Source organism: Macaca mulatta, chromosome X, assembly GCF_049350105.2.
Source record: "Macaca mulatta isolate MMU2019108-1 chromosome X, T2T-MMU8v2.0, whole genome shotgun sequence".
Taxonomy (NCBI): Eukaryota; Metazoa; Chordata; class Mammalia; order Primates; family Cercopithecidae; genus Macaca; species Macaca mulatta.
In genome coordinates this window covers 108,152,846-108,170,967 of record NC_133426.1, presented here as the reverse complement: position 1 = coordinate 108,170,967, position 18,122 = coordinate 108,152,846, and the positions used below count along the sequence as shown (strand labels likewise).

Here is an 18,122-nt window from a genome sequence, read left to right as displayed (position 1 = left end):
ACAAAACAAAGGAGTCATGTCATGAGCCTTTGGTTTATAGCATGATCTTTGTCTTTATCAAATTCAGCTATGTGACTACCATCAATCATATAACGTTTCACTGTGTTGTATTTATTTTAGTTACTCCACCACTTAAGAATGTCAGAAAGAAAAGGTTCCGGAAAACACAAAAAAAGGTTAGTTACATGCAGTTTGTGTGTCTGCCGGGCTAATTAGAAGAGGATCATGGGCCAGAAGGAAAGAGAAAAAGTCAGTTGGGAATTAATTTGTTAATTCATTTATATGTTCAATAAACATTTATTGAATGTGAACTAAATGCCAGGCGCTGTATGCTAGCAGTTGGGAATATAGCAGTGAATAAAAATACCTGATCCTTTAGGTTATAGGCTAGTCATTTGGGGTCTGGAAGAATCATACATTTGAAACTTCTGTTAATGCTTTCAGTTTTCGATTGCAAGATCTAGTTTTAAAGTGAACCCATCCAGAACCTGAAAATTGGGAATTGTGGTTATATTCCTAGTCTTATTTCAGGCTTATAGAACCTTGGGCAAACTATAGGAGTATTGTGGCTTGGCTGCTTCTTTTGTTTAAAATTAAACGTTTTATTTTGAAATAATTGTAAACTCACATACAGTTGTAAGAAATAAAAGAGAGATATCGTGTACCTTTTTGCCATTTTCCCCATTTTGTAAAACTATAGTACAATATCACAAACAGGTAATTGACATGATTAGAATTCAGCAATCTTATTCCAATTTCTCCAGTTTTACTTGTACTCATGTATTTTTGTACATGTGTTTAGTTCTATGCAGTTTTATCCCATGTGTAAGTTCATGTATCTGCCTACACAGTCAAAATACAAAACAGTTTCATCATCAAAAGGATCCCTCATTTTGCTTTTATATAACCATGCCCATTTTCCTTCCACCTCACACCCCAGTCTCTGACACCTGGTAATCACTAATCTGATCTCTATCTCTGTAATTTTGTCATTTCAAAAATTTAATATTAATGGAATCGTAGTATATAACATCAGAGACCAGCTTATTTTTTCATTCAGCATAATTCACTTAAGATCCATGTAAGTTTTTGTAGCATTAATAGTTTATTTTTTATTGCTGAGTAGTATTCCATGGTATGAATGTACCACATTATATAACTGTTCTCCCATCGAAGAACATCTGGGTTGTTTACAGGTTTTGACTATTATAAATAAAGCTGTGAACAGGTTTTTGTTTGAATATAAGTATTCATTTCCTTGGAATAAATGTCCAGGAGTATAATTGCTGGGTCATATGGTAGTTGCATGTTTAGTTTGATAAGAAACGACCTGTTTTCCAGAGTGACTGTACCATTTTATATTCCTGCCAATAATGTATGAATGATCCAGTTTCTCCACCTCCTCACCAGCATTAGGTGTTGTCACTATTTTACATTTTAGCCATTCTGATAGGTGTGTAGTGATCTCACACCACACCACTAATGTAGTGGTATTAATTTACATTTCCCTGATACCTAATGGGGTTGAACATCTCATGTGCCATCTATTCCACTTCAATGAAATGTCTGCTCATGCCTTTTGCCTATTTTCTAAATTGATTTTTTATTATTGAGTTTTGAGAGTTCTTTTTATATTCTAAATACTACTAGTGTTTTATCAGATATGTAGTTTGCAAATATATTCTCCCAGTCTGTAGCTTGTCTTTCCATCCTCTTTGTAGGGTCTTTCAGAGAGCTAAAATTTTTAGTTTTGATGAGGCACAATATATTGATTTTTTTGAAAATGATCTTGCTTTTTATGGTAAATCTAAGAACTCTTCGCCTAGCCCAGATCCTGAAGATTTTCTCCTGCTTTTTTTTTTAACTTCTTTTTAAGCCCGATGCCCATTTTTGACTTAATTTTTGTAAAGCTATGAGGTTTAGTTCAAGGTTTTTGTTTTTTATTTTTATTTTTGCTTTTCTTGCCAAAGGATGTCTAATTGCTCTAGCACTGTTTGTTGAAAAGGCTATCCTTCCTCTGTTGTATTGCTTTTGCACCTCTGCCAAAATCAGTTGGGCTTGTTTTTGTGGCTCTGTTTCTAGGTTCTCCATTCTGTTCTATTGATCCATCTGTCAATCCCTCCACCAATATCACAGTGTCACTATATAATTGGTCCTGAAATTAGAAAGGCCTGAAATTAGAAGGCTGATTGCTCTGACTTCACTTTTATTTGTCAGTATTGTTTAGCCATTCTACAGTCCATATCTTTATTTATTTATTTATTTATTTATTTATTTATTTATTTATTGAGACGGAGTCTTGCTCTGTTGTCCTGGCTGGAGTGCAATGGCACGATCTCAGCTCACTGCAGCCTCCACCTCCCTGGTCAAGCGATTCTCGTACCTCAGCTTCCCAAGTAGCTGGGATTACAGGCATGGGCCACCATGCCTGGCTAATTTTTGTATTTGTAGTAGAGACGGGTTTTACCATGTTGGTCAGGCTGGTCTTGAACTCCTGACCTCAGGTGATCCGCCTGCCTTGGCCTCCCAAAGTGCTGAGATTACAGGCATGAGCCACCATGCCTGGCCAAAAGCCTATATCTTTTAATGTAAGTTTTAGAATAAGCTTGTCTATAGCTACAGAAAACCTTGCTAGAATTTTGGCAGGAATTACATTAAACTTATAGATCAATTTGGGGAGAATTGACATTTTTACTATGTTGAGTCTTCCAGTCCATGAACACAGTTGCCTTGGTTTTTATACTCTGTAAGTCAACATTTATTGAGTGCCTACTCAATGTAAAACAAAGTTAAGAATAGTTGTAGAACTCTTTAAGCTTTACTGAAATATAGGCATCATAATATAACTTGTTTATTGTGCTTTATTTCATAGGTCCCTGATGTCAAAGAAATGGAAAAAAGCAGCCTTCCTGAGGTACAGCAGTCATAATATAACTTCATTTTTACCCTTAATATATTTTATTTAATAGCTCATTCATTTCAAATGAATCAAATCAACCACAAAAGCTACTTTTGAGCCTTCCTTCTCACCTCTAACCCTCATCCTAAACACATACACTGGGTTTGATTCACTGAAAAATGAATTCATTGTTTGATGTTTGATAACTCCTAGAGGAAAAGATACAATTTGGCCAGTGACCCCGTGTATTCTAATCTGCTCTTTTTTATCAAAAGCCATTCCTTGGGAGCCAGAGTTTACTTTTAACAGCAGTTGTTTGCAATTGCTTATTCCCCATCAAAGTCCTAATTTCTATTTGTGGCATGACAAATTGGTTGCTGTGGAGATAATTATGTAAAACTGGATTCAAGGGAGAACATACAGCTAAGATCCAGTTTTTGTAGGAACATCTCTAATAATAAAGATGTGGGGAAGTGAAATCTGGGAATTTGGATCTTTAAACCAAATTATTTCTAAATAACTAATAAGGAATTATAGTTCTTTGCCAATATAAAGCAGGACAAATAATTTATAACTGAGACCTAAGGGTTGCACCTCTGAGAGAGGTCTTTACCATAGAACTGCAGATTGAAAAGATTAAATGTCTCAAGTAATTTGTTTAATTAGGAAAAAATAAGTTTACTGTATAAAATTCTAGACTCTGGCTAAAGATTCCTTCATAAATAGCACTACTTAAAGTAGAAATTTGGTTGGATCAGAATTTAAAGAGGCCTAACATTTGAATTCATTGGTACATAGGAGGGCACTCCTGCAAAACACAGGGTGTTAAATGACAGTATTGGTATCCCCCTCTAATCCCCAACTTTGCTTCAGTACATTGAATCTCCAGATGTGGAAAATGAAGTAAGGAGACTGCTGCGTTCAGATGCTGAAGCCATAAGTACCCGTATCCTTTATACAAATATTTTCTGCATAGTCTGTTCTGCCCCATTTGTACATGCTAACGAAGCCTCACCTCTGGTGTTTGTGTGCCAGCCTTGATGTGTAGAACTTAAGATTTTTTCAAATGTTATGTTCTAGCTAGGAACAGCAAATTCATGTAATAGAAAATTATTTATTGTGTAATTCAATATAAGGCACTTCTTCAAGCTAGGAATTCCAATACAAATGGCCTAAACTTGGACTAAATTAAATAGCACTGTTAGTCAAAGAGCCCCTTCCCTTTCAGCTGTGCCTTTTTGTTTCCTTCTGTTTTTTCCTTGACTATCCACTCCTTTCAGGTTGGGAAGTCGTTGCTGAAGATGGAACCAAGGAAATAGAAAGTCAAGGCTCCATCCCAGGATTTGTGATATCCTCGGGAATGAGCAGCCACAAGCAGGGTCATACCTCATCAGGTACTTTAGTAAAGGCAAAGCAGGAGTTTCAGATAGGGCAGGTATTGACTGGGTATCAGATCATTTTCCATAAATTCATAGGCCAATCCAGAAAAAAAGGATGGTTTCATCCTTCCCTCTTTTTTTTTTTTTTTTTTTTTTTTGTTTTGAGATGGAGTCTTGCTCTGTCGCTCAGGCTGGAGTGCAGTGGTGCAGTCTTGCAGCTCACTACAACCTCTGCCTCCTGAGTTCAAGTGATTCTCCTGCCTCGGCCTCCCGAGTAGCTGGGATTACAGGCGTGCACCACCACGCCCACCTTATTTTTGTATTTTTAGTAGAGTCGGGGTTTCACCATGTTGGCCAGGCTGGTCTTGAATTCCAGACCTCAAGCGATTTGCCTGTCTCAGCCTCCCAAAGTGCTGGGATTACAAGCATGAGCCACTTTGCCTGGCCTTTTATTTATTTTTTTTTTTGGGAGACAGAGTCTCGCTCTGTCGCCTAGGCTGGAGTGTAATGGTGCGATCTTGGTTCACTGTAACCTCCGCCTCCCAGGTTCAAGTAATTCTTGTGCCTCAGCCTCCCAAGTAGCTGGGATTACAGGCATGTACCACCACACCCAGCTATTTTTTCTTTTTTTCTTTTCTTTTCTTTTCTTTTTTTTTTAGTAGAGATGGGGTTTTGCCACGTTGGCCAGGCTGGTCTCCAACTCCTGGCCTCAAGTGATCTGCCCGCATTGGCCTCCCAAAGTGCTGGGATTACAGGCGCGAGCCACCACACCCAGCCCTTCTTCCCTCTTATTGGTCCCTTGGCAGTTTAGGGGTTTTAGATTGGTGTTCTAATCTCCCATCCACTGCTGGTATCTTAACTTCCTATGACCCTTAGAGTCTCTAAATGTCTTGATCACTCACTACATGAATGAATGTTACAGTGTTTTGCACTTGCTGTCCTTGTTTTACAAAGGGAATAATCTTCCTGCATGAAAAAAATGATTTATAAAATTTACTGGTTGCCTGGGGAATGTGAAAGTAAGGAGTATAATTTTATCTGGAGTATGAGTCATTTGCAGAGTTTTAGATAGTTCACCTTCTTCTTGCTTAAAACCAGTAGAATATGATATGCTTCGGGAGATGTTCAGTGATTCTAGAAGTAACAATGATGATGATGAGGATGAGGATGATGAAGATGAGGATGAGGATGAGGATGAGGATGAGGATGAAGATGACGAAGAAGAAGAGGAGGAAGATTATTCTGAAGAGTATCTGGAAAGGCAGCTTCAGGCCAAGTTTATTGAATCTGGCCAGTATAGGGCAAATGAAGGTACCAGTTCAATAGGTAAGTCAGAGAAAAAATAAAGGGATGGGACCAGGGTGGGTGGCAGTGCTAAAGGCTGACTCTAAGCATACATTAGACCCAAAGCTAAGCTCAAGAAGTTATTGCTCAGATGTGTAGTGGAGTTTTACTTGATTTGGATCTTGGTCCATTCATTTAGGCTATATTTAATATATAAGTTCTGTGTATCTCTGTTAGTCATGGAAATTCAGAAGCAGATTGATAAAAAGGAGAAAAAGCTCCATGAGATTCAGAATAAAGCACAAAGACAGAAGGATCTCATCATGAAAGTGGAAAACCTGACACTCAAGGTAAATTCTTGGCTGGCATAAAGAAATCCTGATCTCTTACTTTCAGTATCTTGCCTTTGTGTTTCCACTTATGTCATCTCTATGCAGGGTTCTTGTTCATTCATGAACCTTAACAGCCTCTTAGAAACTCCTAATAAAAGATAACCCCGTTTCCTTTTACCTGAGTAATTTTGATCATCTAATATAAGCATTTTGGGGAAGGGACCAGGTGATTTGAGATAAAAAATGCCATTATTGAGCATTTGCTATGTAAAAGGCACATAAAGAGCTAAGAATTGTGTACACATATTATCACATTTTATCCTCACATCCTTGAAACATAAATACTGTCACCACTCCCATTTTTTTTTTTTTTTTTTTTTTTTTGAGACGGAGTCTCGCTCTGTCACCCAGGCTGGAGTGCAGTGGCCGGATCTCAGCTCACTGCAAGCTCCGCCTCCCGGGTTCACGCCATTCTCCTGCCTCAGCCTCCCGAGTAGCTGGGACTACAGGCGCCTGCCACCTCGCCCGGCTAAGTTTTTGTATTTTTAGTAGAGACGGGGTTTCACTGTGTTACCCAGGATGGTCTCGATCTCCTGACCTCGTGATCCGCCCGTCTCGGCCTCCCAAAGTGCTGGGATTACAGGCTTGAGCCACCGCGCCCGGCCTACCACTCCCATTTTATAGATAAAGAATGGAAACTCAAAGAGGTTAAGTAACTTGCCAGGGATCACAGTAAATGGTAGGGCATAGATTGAATCCTGTTATTTGTATTAAAATGTATCCATTGCAGTGAAAACGAGAAATAATTAGTTTTTAAATTTTTGGTGCATTTTGAACAAGAATAAATATTTTATTAATATATGTTGAAGAGCTTCAACAAAAAGAAAATGTATGTTTAGGTCATGTTTGCTTCCCTTTTTTAGTGAGGGAAGTTCTGAAGCATTTGGAATTTCCTGCCAGATTTCATTTTCTTCAGAGCTGTATTCAGCAAATGGGAGCACAGAACTATACCCTTTTTGGGTGTTGTCCTTTAGAATAACCAAGTAAGATAACAGATAAGGGCACATTTTGAAAGATACAGATATATGCTATTGTTGTGATTATTGTTACATGTAGTACTAGTTAGGAATAGTGATACTCTGCCCTAGTTAGGGGAAATGGAGGAGTCATCAGCACCAGATTCTAAGCCAGCTTCTCTAACAGGTCACCACAGACAAAGGATTTGTGCTAAACTAGAAAAAGGTAACATAAGGGCATTCCAATCACTTAGGGTAAGACAAAAAAAAAATGCTATAGAGTGTATATAAAATCAAATTGGATGGTACTGTAGTTAGGGGGGATAGTTTTTATACTCTAAATCCTTTAAAAAGAGTGCTCTTTTGTATGACAGTTTATTATTTGCGGCTGGGCGCAGTGGCTCACGCCTGTAATCCCAGCACTTTGCGAGCAGAGGCAGGTGGATCACTTGAGACAAGGAGTTTGAGACCAGCCTGGGCAACACAGTGAAACCTCATCTCTACTAAAAATACAAAAATTGGCCAGGCGTGGTGGCATGCTCCTGTAATCCCAGCTACTCAGGAGGCTGAGACATGAGAATCACTTGAACCTGGGAGGCGGAGGTTGCGTGAGCCAAGATTGCGCCACTGCACTCCAGCCTGAGTGATGGAGGAAGATTCCACCTCAAAAACAAAAACAAAAACAATTATTTGCCAAACTCCTTGCCTCCCTTGGTTTTTTTTTTCCTTTGAGACTCAGTGTTCATCATTTATACAATTTATTTTTCAGAATCATTTTCACTCTGTGCTGGAGCAGCTTGAGATACAGGAAAAAAAAAAAAATGAGAAGGTAAGAAGTATATTTTCAAATTAACCAGAAAACATTTGATACAGAGAATCCCCCAGCTCACTTCCAATATTATTGCTGGCTGTTCCTCTCATAGGAATAGTGGTAGCCACATCTTCTAAATGAAGGTAGCAGGGTGGAACAAGGTCTTTGTGAACGTTCACTCATTCAACAGATATTGAGTGCCTATGAAGTAAAAAGCACTGGATGTACAGCGTTGAATAAGATAAATATAATACAGTAAATCCTCAGTGTCATTGATAGGTTCTTGGAAACTGTAACTTTAAGCAAAATGAAGTATATATAATGAAACTAATTTTACTATAGGCTAACTGATATAAAGAAGAATTGAGTTCCTATAGCATATTTCTGGTTACAAAAACATCACCAAACTTCTAAATAAAAACCAAAACACTTCTAATATAATAATAAATGTGAAATAAATGTGAGCTATACATACATTTGAGAAAGACTGATAAAAACAAGTAAGACAATTATGTACCCAGTGATTCCAGTTCAGGGTCTCAGATGGCCAGAGCCTATCCCAGCAGCTCAGGGCGCAAGGTGGGAGCCAGCCCTGGATAGGATGGCATCCCATTGCAGGGCATGCTCACACCCACTCTCACTCAGACTGGGACAGTTCAGACAAACCAATTCACCTAATGTGTACGGGGAAGTGATTTTGTTTTTCTCATCAACATTATAATGAGGCCAGGCATGGTGGCTCGTGCCTGTAACCCCAGCATTTTGGGAGGCTGAGGCGAGCGGATCGCTTGAGGTCAGGAGTTTGAGACCAATCTGAGCAACATGGTGAAACCCCGACTGTACAAAAAATTAGCCAGTTGTGGTGGCATAAGCCTGTAGTCTCAGCTACTCGGGACACTAAGCCCAGGAGGTTGAGGCTGCAGTGAGCCATGATCACGCCACTACACTCCAGGTTGGGCAACAAAGTGAGACCCTGTCTCAAAAAAAAAAAAAAAAAAAAAAGAAAAAGAAAAAAACATTATAATGAAATTATATTGAACTAACGATGTTATTTGGAGACTTTCTGGATGTCATTTTGCTTAAAATTGCAGTTTCTAAGAACCTGTTGACATTAAGTGAGGACTTACTGTAACAAAACGACACTGAACAAAACGATGTTATTCGAGGACCTGCTGTACTTGTCCTCATGGAGCTGTCTAGCAGGGGAGATTGACAGTAAACAAATTATACAAATATAAAGGTACAAATTGTGAAGAAGTGCTATGAAGGAAAAAAGTCAATGGTGCTATTAGAATAAAGAGAGTCTTGAATTAATTGGGGGATCACGATAGACCTCTCCTAGGAGGTGCTATTGAAGCTGAGACCAGAAGGATTAAGTCCAGGCAGAGTGGGATGAAGAGCATCTTAGGTGGAGCATATGCAAGGTCTCATGTTCGGAAAGAACTTGGCCTCTTTGAGGACCTTGGGAGTATTTAAAGCCAGGAAGAGAATGGCTTAACATAAGGGTGGAGAAGTAGGCAGAGACCATAGTGTATGGTTCCTTAAAGGCCATGATAAGGAGGATGGGTTTGGCCTTAAGTGTAGTGGGAAGCCCTTGAAGAATTTTAGATAGGAAAATCACATCTAATTTAAATTTTTTTTTTTTTTTGAAATGGAGTCTTGCTGTGTCGCCCAGGCTGGAGTGCAGTGGCGCAATCTAGGCTCACTGCAACCTCTGCCTCTCGGGTTCAAGCGATTCTCCTGCCTCAGCCTCCCGAGTAGCTGGGACTACAGGCACGTGCCACCATGCCTGGCTAATTTTTTGTATTTTTAGTAGAGATGGGGTTTCACCGTGTTAGCCAGGATGGTCTTGACCTCCTGAACTCGTGATCCACCTGCCTCAGCCTCCCAAAATGCTGGGATTACAGGCATGAGCCATCACGTCTGGCCTAATTTAAACTTTTAAAAGATTACTCTGATTATTATCTGGAGACTGGGTTGGAAGGTAAGAGTGGAAGCAAAGAGGCTGGTTGGGAGGCTTTGTGGTACGCTAATAACAGAGGATGGTAACTTGGACTAAGGTAGTAGCAATGGAGATTGAGAGAATATAGATTAATTTTAAACTGCAATAAAAATGTTTTTATAACTGTTTGAGATGTAATTCATAAACCATACAATTCACCCATTTAGGCTGGGTGCAATGGTGCATGCCTGTAATCCTAGCACTTTGGGAGGCCAAAGTGGGCAGATGGCTTCAGCCCAGGAGTTCGAGACCAGCCTGGGCAACATGGTGAAACCCTGTCTCTCCAAAAATTAGCCAGGCATGGTGGTGTGTGCCTGTAGTCCCAGCTACTCGGAAGGCTGAGGTGGGAGGATTGCTTGAGCCTCGGAGGCAGAGGTTGCAGTGAGCAGAGATCCCACCACTGCACTCCAGCCCGGGTGACAGAGTGAGACTGCTTCAAACCCCGTCCTCCCCGCCCCCTGACAAGTTACCCATTTAAAGTATACAATTCAGTGGCTTTTAGTATATTCAGAGTTGTACAACCATCACTGCAGTCAATTTTAGAATAGTTTCATCACTCCAAAAAGAAACCTTGTATCCATTAGTAGTCACTCCCCTCCCCATTTCTCCAGAACCTCTCCCCCGCCCAGCACTAGGCAACCACTCATCTACTTTGTACTAATCTACTGCCTCTTCTAGTTATTTCATACAAGTGAAATAATATAATACATGGTCTTTTGAGTCGAGCTTCTCTCACTTAGCATATTTTCAGGGTTCATCCATGTTATGGCATGTCTCAGTACTTTTTTCTATTTAAGACTGACTAATACTCCATTGGATCAATATACCACATTTTGTTTATTCATTCATCTGCTGATGGACATTTGGGTTGCTTTCACTTTTGGATATTATGAATAATGCTACAATGAATATTGATATATTAGAGAATATATTTTAAAGGTAGAATTGATAGGAGTTGGGTCAATTACTGGGTGTTGAAGGAGAAGGAATCATTAAGGATGTATGCCAGATTTCTAACTTGAATGACAACTATATTTTTTCAAAGCCACAAGAGAGTGTACAGGGTGAAGAGAGAAGAAGGCAATATAGGCTAAATGAGGGTCAAGTAGCTGTATAGAAAATGTGTGCGGGCCGGGCGCGGTGGCTCAAGCCTGTAATCCCAGCACTTTGGGAGGCCGAGATGGGCGGATCACGAGGTCAGGAGATCGAGACCATCCTGGCTAACACGGTGAAACCCCGTCTCTACTAAGAAATACAAAAAAATAGCCGGGCGAGGTGGCGGGCGCCTGTAGTCCCATCTACTCGAGAGGCTGAGGCCGGAGAATGGCGTGAACCTGGGAGGCGGAGCTTGCAGTGAGCTGAGATCCGGCCACTGCACTCCAGCCTGGGCTACAGAGCGAGACTCCGTCTCAAAAAAAAAAAAAAAAAAAAGAAAATGTGTGCGGACTCTAACCTTATACTGTTGAGGGTTACAATTTTAAGGAGACTGGAGTTGGTATTATGAGGATGGGCTTAGCATGGTGCTCTTAAAGTACAGGCGCTACTCCCCACCCCCATCCCCACAAGACCAGCGGAATTTTTATGTTCTATATATTCCCTTCCTCTCAGCAAATCACTTATCCAAGTACTGCTTTAAAACAGTCAGATGAACAGTTAATGCCAGGGTTGTTTTAGTACCCACCAAACATCTTTGTTTTCATCAATGTAAGTACAGTTGTATGCTGCATAACAACATTTTGGCCAATGACAGACTGCATATATGATGGTGGTCCCATAAGATTATAATGGAGCTAAAAACATTCCTGTCACCTGGTGACATTATAGCCATCATAACATAACTGCCCACTTACTTAATTTTTTAATTATTTTAGTATAGCCTAAGTTTATAGTGTTTATATAGTCTTCAGTAGTGCACGGTAATGTCCTAGGCCTTCACATTCACTCACCACTCACTCACTGACTCACCCAGAGCAACTTCTAGTCCTACAAGCTCCATTCATAGTAAGTGCCCTATACAAGTGTACCATTTTTAATTTTTTATATTGCATTTTTAGTTTACTTATGTTTCTATGTTTAGATATACAAATACTTAACATTGTGCTACAATTGCCTACAGTGTTCAGTACAGTAATATGCTGTACAGGTTTGTAACCTAGGAGCAATAGACTATACTGTGTAGCCTAGGTGTGTAGTAAGCTATACTATCTAGGGTTGGTATAAGTATGCTCTGTCATATTCACATCATGACAAAATTGCCTAAGGGTGCATTTCTTAGAACATATCCCCATTGTTAAGTAACACATGACTATAGTTAGTATTGAGGAGCAGCCTAGAAATGTAGCTGTAAATTTTATTTATTCAGAGTCCCTTATGTTAGTTCATTTATCCAAATTAGATTTAGTAGGTGTCTACTTTAAGCTACGCTCTGCAGGGAGCTATGATATGCTTATGATGCAGTCTGTGCCTTCATTTGGGGAGAAATTGACAAGAGGGGTAGGGACTTAAAGCCATGAGAGATTGTCCATGGATATTAAGGAAGGCTTCACGGAGAAGATGATATTTGACTGGGGCCTTAAAATATAGGTAGGGTTTTAATAAGGAGATAGGGAAAGGAGTGCATTCCATGAGAAAGCAGCATGCACACTGGCTCAGAGGTGGTGATGCCAGGGTGAACAGTTTAGATTTTTGGTGTAGGTCATAATGAGCCTTCAAAGCTTTTTTACCTGGGGAGTAACTCAGGAAGATTTTTCTGCCAGAAGTATATAGGAGAAACTGGAGTAGGGACAGCCTGGAGCTTCAAAGGTGCAAGTGGTAGAAGCATACAGAACTTAACAATTGATTGGATTTACAGGGCAAAAAGGGGAACAAAGATGAGTCCAAAGCCTGGGCAACCGGGAAATGATGTGCCATTAACTGAAAATAGGATAACAAGAAGTGGATTTGGAGGGATATGTGGAGAAGTGCTTTTGAAAATGGGAAATTGGAGAGAGGCCCACACACAGAAATGATCATTGAAACTGTGGGGCTAGTTGAGTTAGCCTGGTTGACTGTTCAGCAAGAAGTCTGAATCTAAGGAAAAACCTATCTTTAGGGAGTGGCGGGAAGAGAAAGAGCCTGCAAAGGAGAAAGAACTGGAGCAGTCACTGGTTGTAATCATGGTCAATCAGGGGTCACTCAGCAACCGAGTGAGAAGAGCCTCTAAGTTACTGCAGATAGCAATTATTGTGGCTTGGTAGGTGATGTGCAGCATAGGATTGTTTTATAATGTTCCTTTCATTTCACAAACTAAAAATTAATTCTGGTATGGAGTGTCCTGAAATGAATAATATTAAAAAACAACCTTTGTTATAAAGATGGCATACATCTGTGAATGTTATTGGTCACTTCACCATTTCAAGTTAAAAAAATTAAATCCTGTACCACAAAATATTCAAGGCTTCTAACTTAGAAAGCAAAAGTAGAACATCATCAGGCTCCTGATGGGTCAGGACTAAGTTTCTAAGTATCTCCTAATGTGGTAAGAAGCAGCCGGTAAGACTCAGTCTAAGACCCGTTGTGTTCATTGGGACAAGAGAGTATCCCAACTGTTTTACCATCTGAATCTTAGAATATGGTTACAGAGATCCCATCTCCTTTGCCCCTACAGTGAGCTGTGACCTCTGTATATTCTTCACAGAAGCACAAATTCTTAATAGCAAACACATTTTTTAAAGCCTATTCAATTTTAAAGCTTGATATAGTTTGTCTGTGTCCCCACCCAAATGTCATCTTTAATTCCCACATGTTGTGGGAGGTACCCAGTGGGAGGTAATTGAATCATGGGAGCAGGTCTTTCCTATGCTGTTCTTGTGATAGTGAATAAGTCTCACGAGATCTGATGGTTTTAAAAAGGGGAGTTTACCTGCATAAGCTCTCCTCTCTTTGCCTGCTGCCATCCATGTAAGACATGACTTACTCCTCCTTGCCTTCCACCATGACTATGAGGCCTCCAACCATGTGGAACTATGTAACTCCATTAAACCTCTTTTTCTTGCCAAACTCAGGTATATCTTTATCAGCAGCATGAAAACTGACTAATACAAAGCTTCCCTTCATAAATTGGGCATAATAAAGGACATCATCATGGCCACAGCATTATGCATGCATTCTTGACTGTGGCCAGTATTCTCTGGAACATTGCAAGACTAAGATAACCTTATAAATGCCAAATAACAATAGTTCTTTTTGGTTCATGTAAGTAAATTCTAGATCAAGTAATGGGACTTCAGATTTCAAATGAATTTTTCATGTCTTTCTACTTCTCCCGACAGCTCATTTCCCTACAGGAACAATTGCAGCGTTTTCTGAAGAAGTGAGGAGAGCCATTGGCCTGGCACACAAACCTTGGATCCACCATCCAGACTGAAGACTGGATGAAACTGTGCATGTTTCTGTCCCTTCCATTGCCTTATGTTGAATCAGTTATATTTATCTGTACCTTCTTTGCTACTTATAATATGCTCAAAGTTTGTAGTCATGTAGAAAAGGCCAGTATAAAAATATAGTAGACTTAGATACCCCACACGACCATGAGACTTTCTCTTTGTCAATTTGGGAATTATTATTATTAATTTAGAAATGGGGTCTTGTTAGGTTGCCCAGGCCGAATTCAGACTCCTGGGCTTAAGGGATCCTCCTGCCTCAGCCTCCTGAGTAGCTGGGACTACAGGTGTGCACCACCACACCAAACAAGAATTGATTATATTGCTTCTGTGCTATGGTACCAGCAGATGATTCAGTCATGCTTCCAAAGGCAGTCTAGTCTAGAGGCCATACAGCTGTTTGGTTTGCATATGTTTTAGCTTTTCTTTTGGTTTTTAGTATTTCCTAAAACATAGGGGAAAAAACGAGGTCATTTCTACTAAACACTAGAACCTGCCACAGTGAGTTTAAGTGCCTACCTTGCAGCAGTTAATACTAGATTGTGTTCTGTCTTTGTTCAAGCAACAGGGCTGCATTCCTGCTCAAGGATGATTTCTTGCTGCTGCTTATATTTGTTCTGTTGCTTCTAGGGTGGAGCTGGTTGTTATTCACCAACTAAGGGAACAGTTAGAGCAGAGATGAAGAAATTATGAACTGTTATCCTTATTCTGAGCCTTCTCCTCCTAACCCTTATTCTGAGCCTTCTCCTCCTAACCCCCATCAGTTAAGGTTGGGAAGAACAAGATGCCATAATGCCTATGAAGACTTCTTTAACAATCTCGTTTGGGTTTTTTTCTAGGTATATTATTAGTGTTTTATGGTCTGTGTTCTTTAAACAATAAATAAATTGTTCCTTTTAAATGGATTGCTGTCAATTTATTAAACCATCCCCAATGATGAGTGTACTCATATCCAAAAGGAAACAAGAAGAAAAGCAATAAGCTCTATATCTTAGTTCATTTGGGCTGCTGTAACAAAAATACCATAGACTGGGTAAATTATAAACAACAGAAATTTATTGCTTATAGCTCTGGAGGCTTGGAAGTCTACGATCAAGGTGCCAGCAGCTTTGACATCTGGTGAGGGGTTTGTCTTCTTCCTAGATAGCGTCTTCGGGGTGCATCCTCACACGGTGGCAGTGCAAACTCCCTCGGGCCTCTTTTAAAAGGGCATGAATTCCATTCATAAGGGTGGAGCCCTCATTACCTAATCACCTCCCAAAAGCCCTACCTCTTAATACTAACACACTACTGATTATATCTTAACATATGAATTTTGGCAGACACATTCAGACCATAGCACTCTGATTAGAAAATGGCAGAAGATGTTATCAGCCTTGGGGCATCCTTCCAGAGTTCTTAGGGTAACTCCTAATGAATTAAATCAAATTCCAATGCTATATGGTTAAGGTGAGAAGATTTGCTCTAAATCCCAATGCTATATGGTTAATATGAGATGTAGCGGGGGAGGGTATAGAGAAGTGATACAAATGGCAGCTCCAATATTTGGGTTGAATTACCATGCTGTAGTGGAACTCACACAAGGACGGAACTTGCCTTGGGCAAGCCCCTATGTTTTGTTTTATTTTGTTTTATTTTGTTTTGAGATGGAGTCTCGCTCTATCGCCCAGACTGTAGTGCAGTGGCACGATTTTGGCTCACTGCAACCTCCGCCTCCCGGGTTCAAGTGATTCTCCTGCTTCAGCCTCCCGAGTAGCAAGAATTACAGGCACCTGCCACCACACCTGGCTAATTTTTGTATTTTTAGTAGAGACGGGGTTTCACTATGTTGGCCAGGCTGGTCTCGAACTCCTGACCTCAGGTGATCCACCTGCCTTGGCCAACCAAAGTGCTGGGATTACAGGCATAAGCCATCACGCCTGGCCGCCCCTATGCTTCTTAGAGCCTCTATTTTCTCATTGTAAATTGTGGGTGATAATGCTTACCACCAAGAAGCATCTGGGGGTTTTCTGGAAGTAGCCCAGCTAGCCCCAGGTCTGATCCCAATTGACAAAGTCAGTGCTGCTTTAGGAAATATACTCCCAAGTTCTCTGTGCCACTTTTAGTGCTACTCCAAGTCAAAGTTAAGCCATGGGCAAAGGAGAGGTCATGTATGAGCAGGGCCTGTGAAGTTGGGATGGAAATGGCAGGAATGCTGGGGGAAATGCAAGGGAAAAAGTAAGACTAAGGGAGATAGGCATGTTAAAGGCAAACAAAATGGAGCCCAGATTAGGAGAGAAGTTTGAGGATTGCTTGAAAACCAAGATGATATTTTAAAAAGATAGGTTTTTTTTTTTTTCAGAAACCCATAACTTAAAAGATGAGAATAAGGAGAAAGAACGAGGGAAAGAAGTTGAGTGTCAGAGGTAGAAGGTGGGGGAAGAGGCAGAGTTTGAAAAGATGATAGGCCTTTCCAGATAAAGGCAGGCAGGGGACTGATAGAAAGTACCCTGGGGTTATGCTGGAGAGACAAGCCAGTGAGTGTTTCACATGTGCCACAGCGGGCATCCAGGAGTGAAAGAGGTAGAAGAGCCCTCGTACAGCCTCTGTCTGATATTGCAGCCTGAGAACAGCCAGTGCTCTGCTGAGAGGCAGGGTGGTAGGGAAGACAACACAACAGGAAGGGGCAAGGGCAAACTAGTGTGTTTGCAATGCCCCTCCGTCTCCTCTGCTACCACTTCTCAATGTAACCCAGCGGGGCTGCTTCACCACTGCCCTCCAGTCACCCAAGGCTATTGCCGTTCTGACTTTCCACCCCACTCCAACGTACGCCTGCACACATTCACTCGGACACCTCAGAAAGTTTTCCTTTGCTATAGCTCAGTGATTTTGGCTTCTGTATGCTACAGACTTGTGCTGTCCAATATGGCATCCACTAGGCACATGTGGTTTTTGAGCACCACATGACTAGCCTGAGTTGAGATGTGTAGTAGGTGTAAAATAAACACTGGATTTCTATAAAGGAACTGCTCTGTGCCCACATCCTGATGACCTTACACTATCCACATAGGCCACACAGGCCAGGCTCAACTGCAGGCTGACTCAGGTCCTGGCATAACACCCTGTGATCCTCCCGGAACACAGGAAGACAGGCAGTCTTGTGAGAATTTGCTACAAGAGCGTTTCTCAGTCATCTCCCTATCTTAAGGGAGGTTGCCATGAGGCAGCTTGTCACCTGCCTCCCTCATTCCAGTTAAGTATAGGGCTTTCTGCCTGCTTCACACTCCAGAGGGTACAGCTGCAGGCCATAAAACTGCTTAGCTGCAGTGTGGCATTGGCTACGCAGTACCAGGGGGTCCTACCATTCATGCTGCCTGTCATCTAGCCCCTTTTGTTGTCCTGTTATATTGTTCTGTGGGACGAGGGATGCAGGGAGCTGATACCATTGCTGATCTTGCTTTTGCTATCTCTATAAGGAATAAACTGTCTGGATCTGTCTGGATCTTGTGTGTGTGTGTGTGTGTGTGTGTGTGTGTTTCCCCCAGCTGAATGTGTCAGCTTGCTTGATATTTCCAAAGACTTAGTTAAAAATATATTTTAGCTGGGCTCGGTGGCTCACGCCTGTAATCCCAGTACTTTGGGAAGCCGAGGCGGGCAGATCACGAGGTCAGAAGATTGAGACCATCCTGGCTAACACGGTGAAACCCCATCTCTACTAAAAATACAAAAAATTAGCCGGGCATGGTGGTGGGCACCTGTAGTCCCAGCCACTCTGGAGGCTGAGGTAGGAGAATGGCGTGAACCCGGGAGGCAGAGCTTGCAGTGAGCAGAGATCGTGCCACTGCACTCCAGCCTGGGTGACAGAGCAAGACTCCACCTCAAAAAAGTAAATATAAGTAAATATATATATATTTTTAAAATTTCATTAATAATTGTTTTATACTGATTACATGTTGAAAGGGTAATATTGTGGATATATTGGGTTAATTATTAAAATTA

At 40.9% G+C, this 18,122-nt stretch overlaps 1 protein-coding gene across 4 annotated transcripts in view; it reads left to right on the top strand.

Moving 5' to 3' along the window:
• The window catches only part of TAF7L (TATA-box binding protein associated factor 7 like), an 81,111-nt gene extending 66,066 nt beyond the window's left edge, over positions 1 to 15,045 (top strand). For 2 of the 4 annotated variants that reach the window (XM_001092487.5, XM_015127813.3), the window contains 8 exons: positions 121 to 176; positions 2,873 to 2,914; positions 3,773 to 3,845; positions 4,180 to 4,293; positions 5,380 to 5,604; positions 5,800 to 5,912; positions 7,680 to 7,739; positions 14,034 to 15,045. In XM_001092487.5, the coding sequence (XP_001092487.3) occupies positions 121 to 176; positions 2,873 to 2,914; positions 3,773 to 3,845; positions 4,180 to 4,293; positions 5,380 to 5,604; positions 5,800 to 5,912; positions 7,680 to 7,739; positions 14,034 to 14,078 (728 nt within the window). In that variant the 3' untranslated portion in view covers positions 14,079 to 15,045. The remainder of the gene's footprint in view (positions 1 to 120; positions 177 to 2,872; positions 2,915 to 3,772; positions 3,846 to 4,179; positions 4,294 to 5,379; positions 5,605 to 5,799; positions 5,913 to 7,679; positions 7,740 to 14,033) is intronic. The other 2 variants (XM_077989195.1, XM_077989196.1) reach the window with 1 other exon arrangement.
• Positions 15,046 to 18,122: the final 3,077 nt, after the last annotated feature.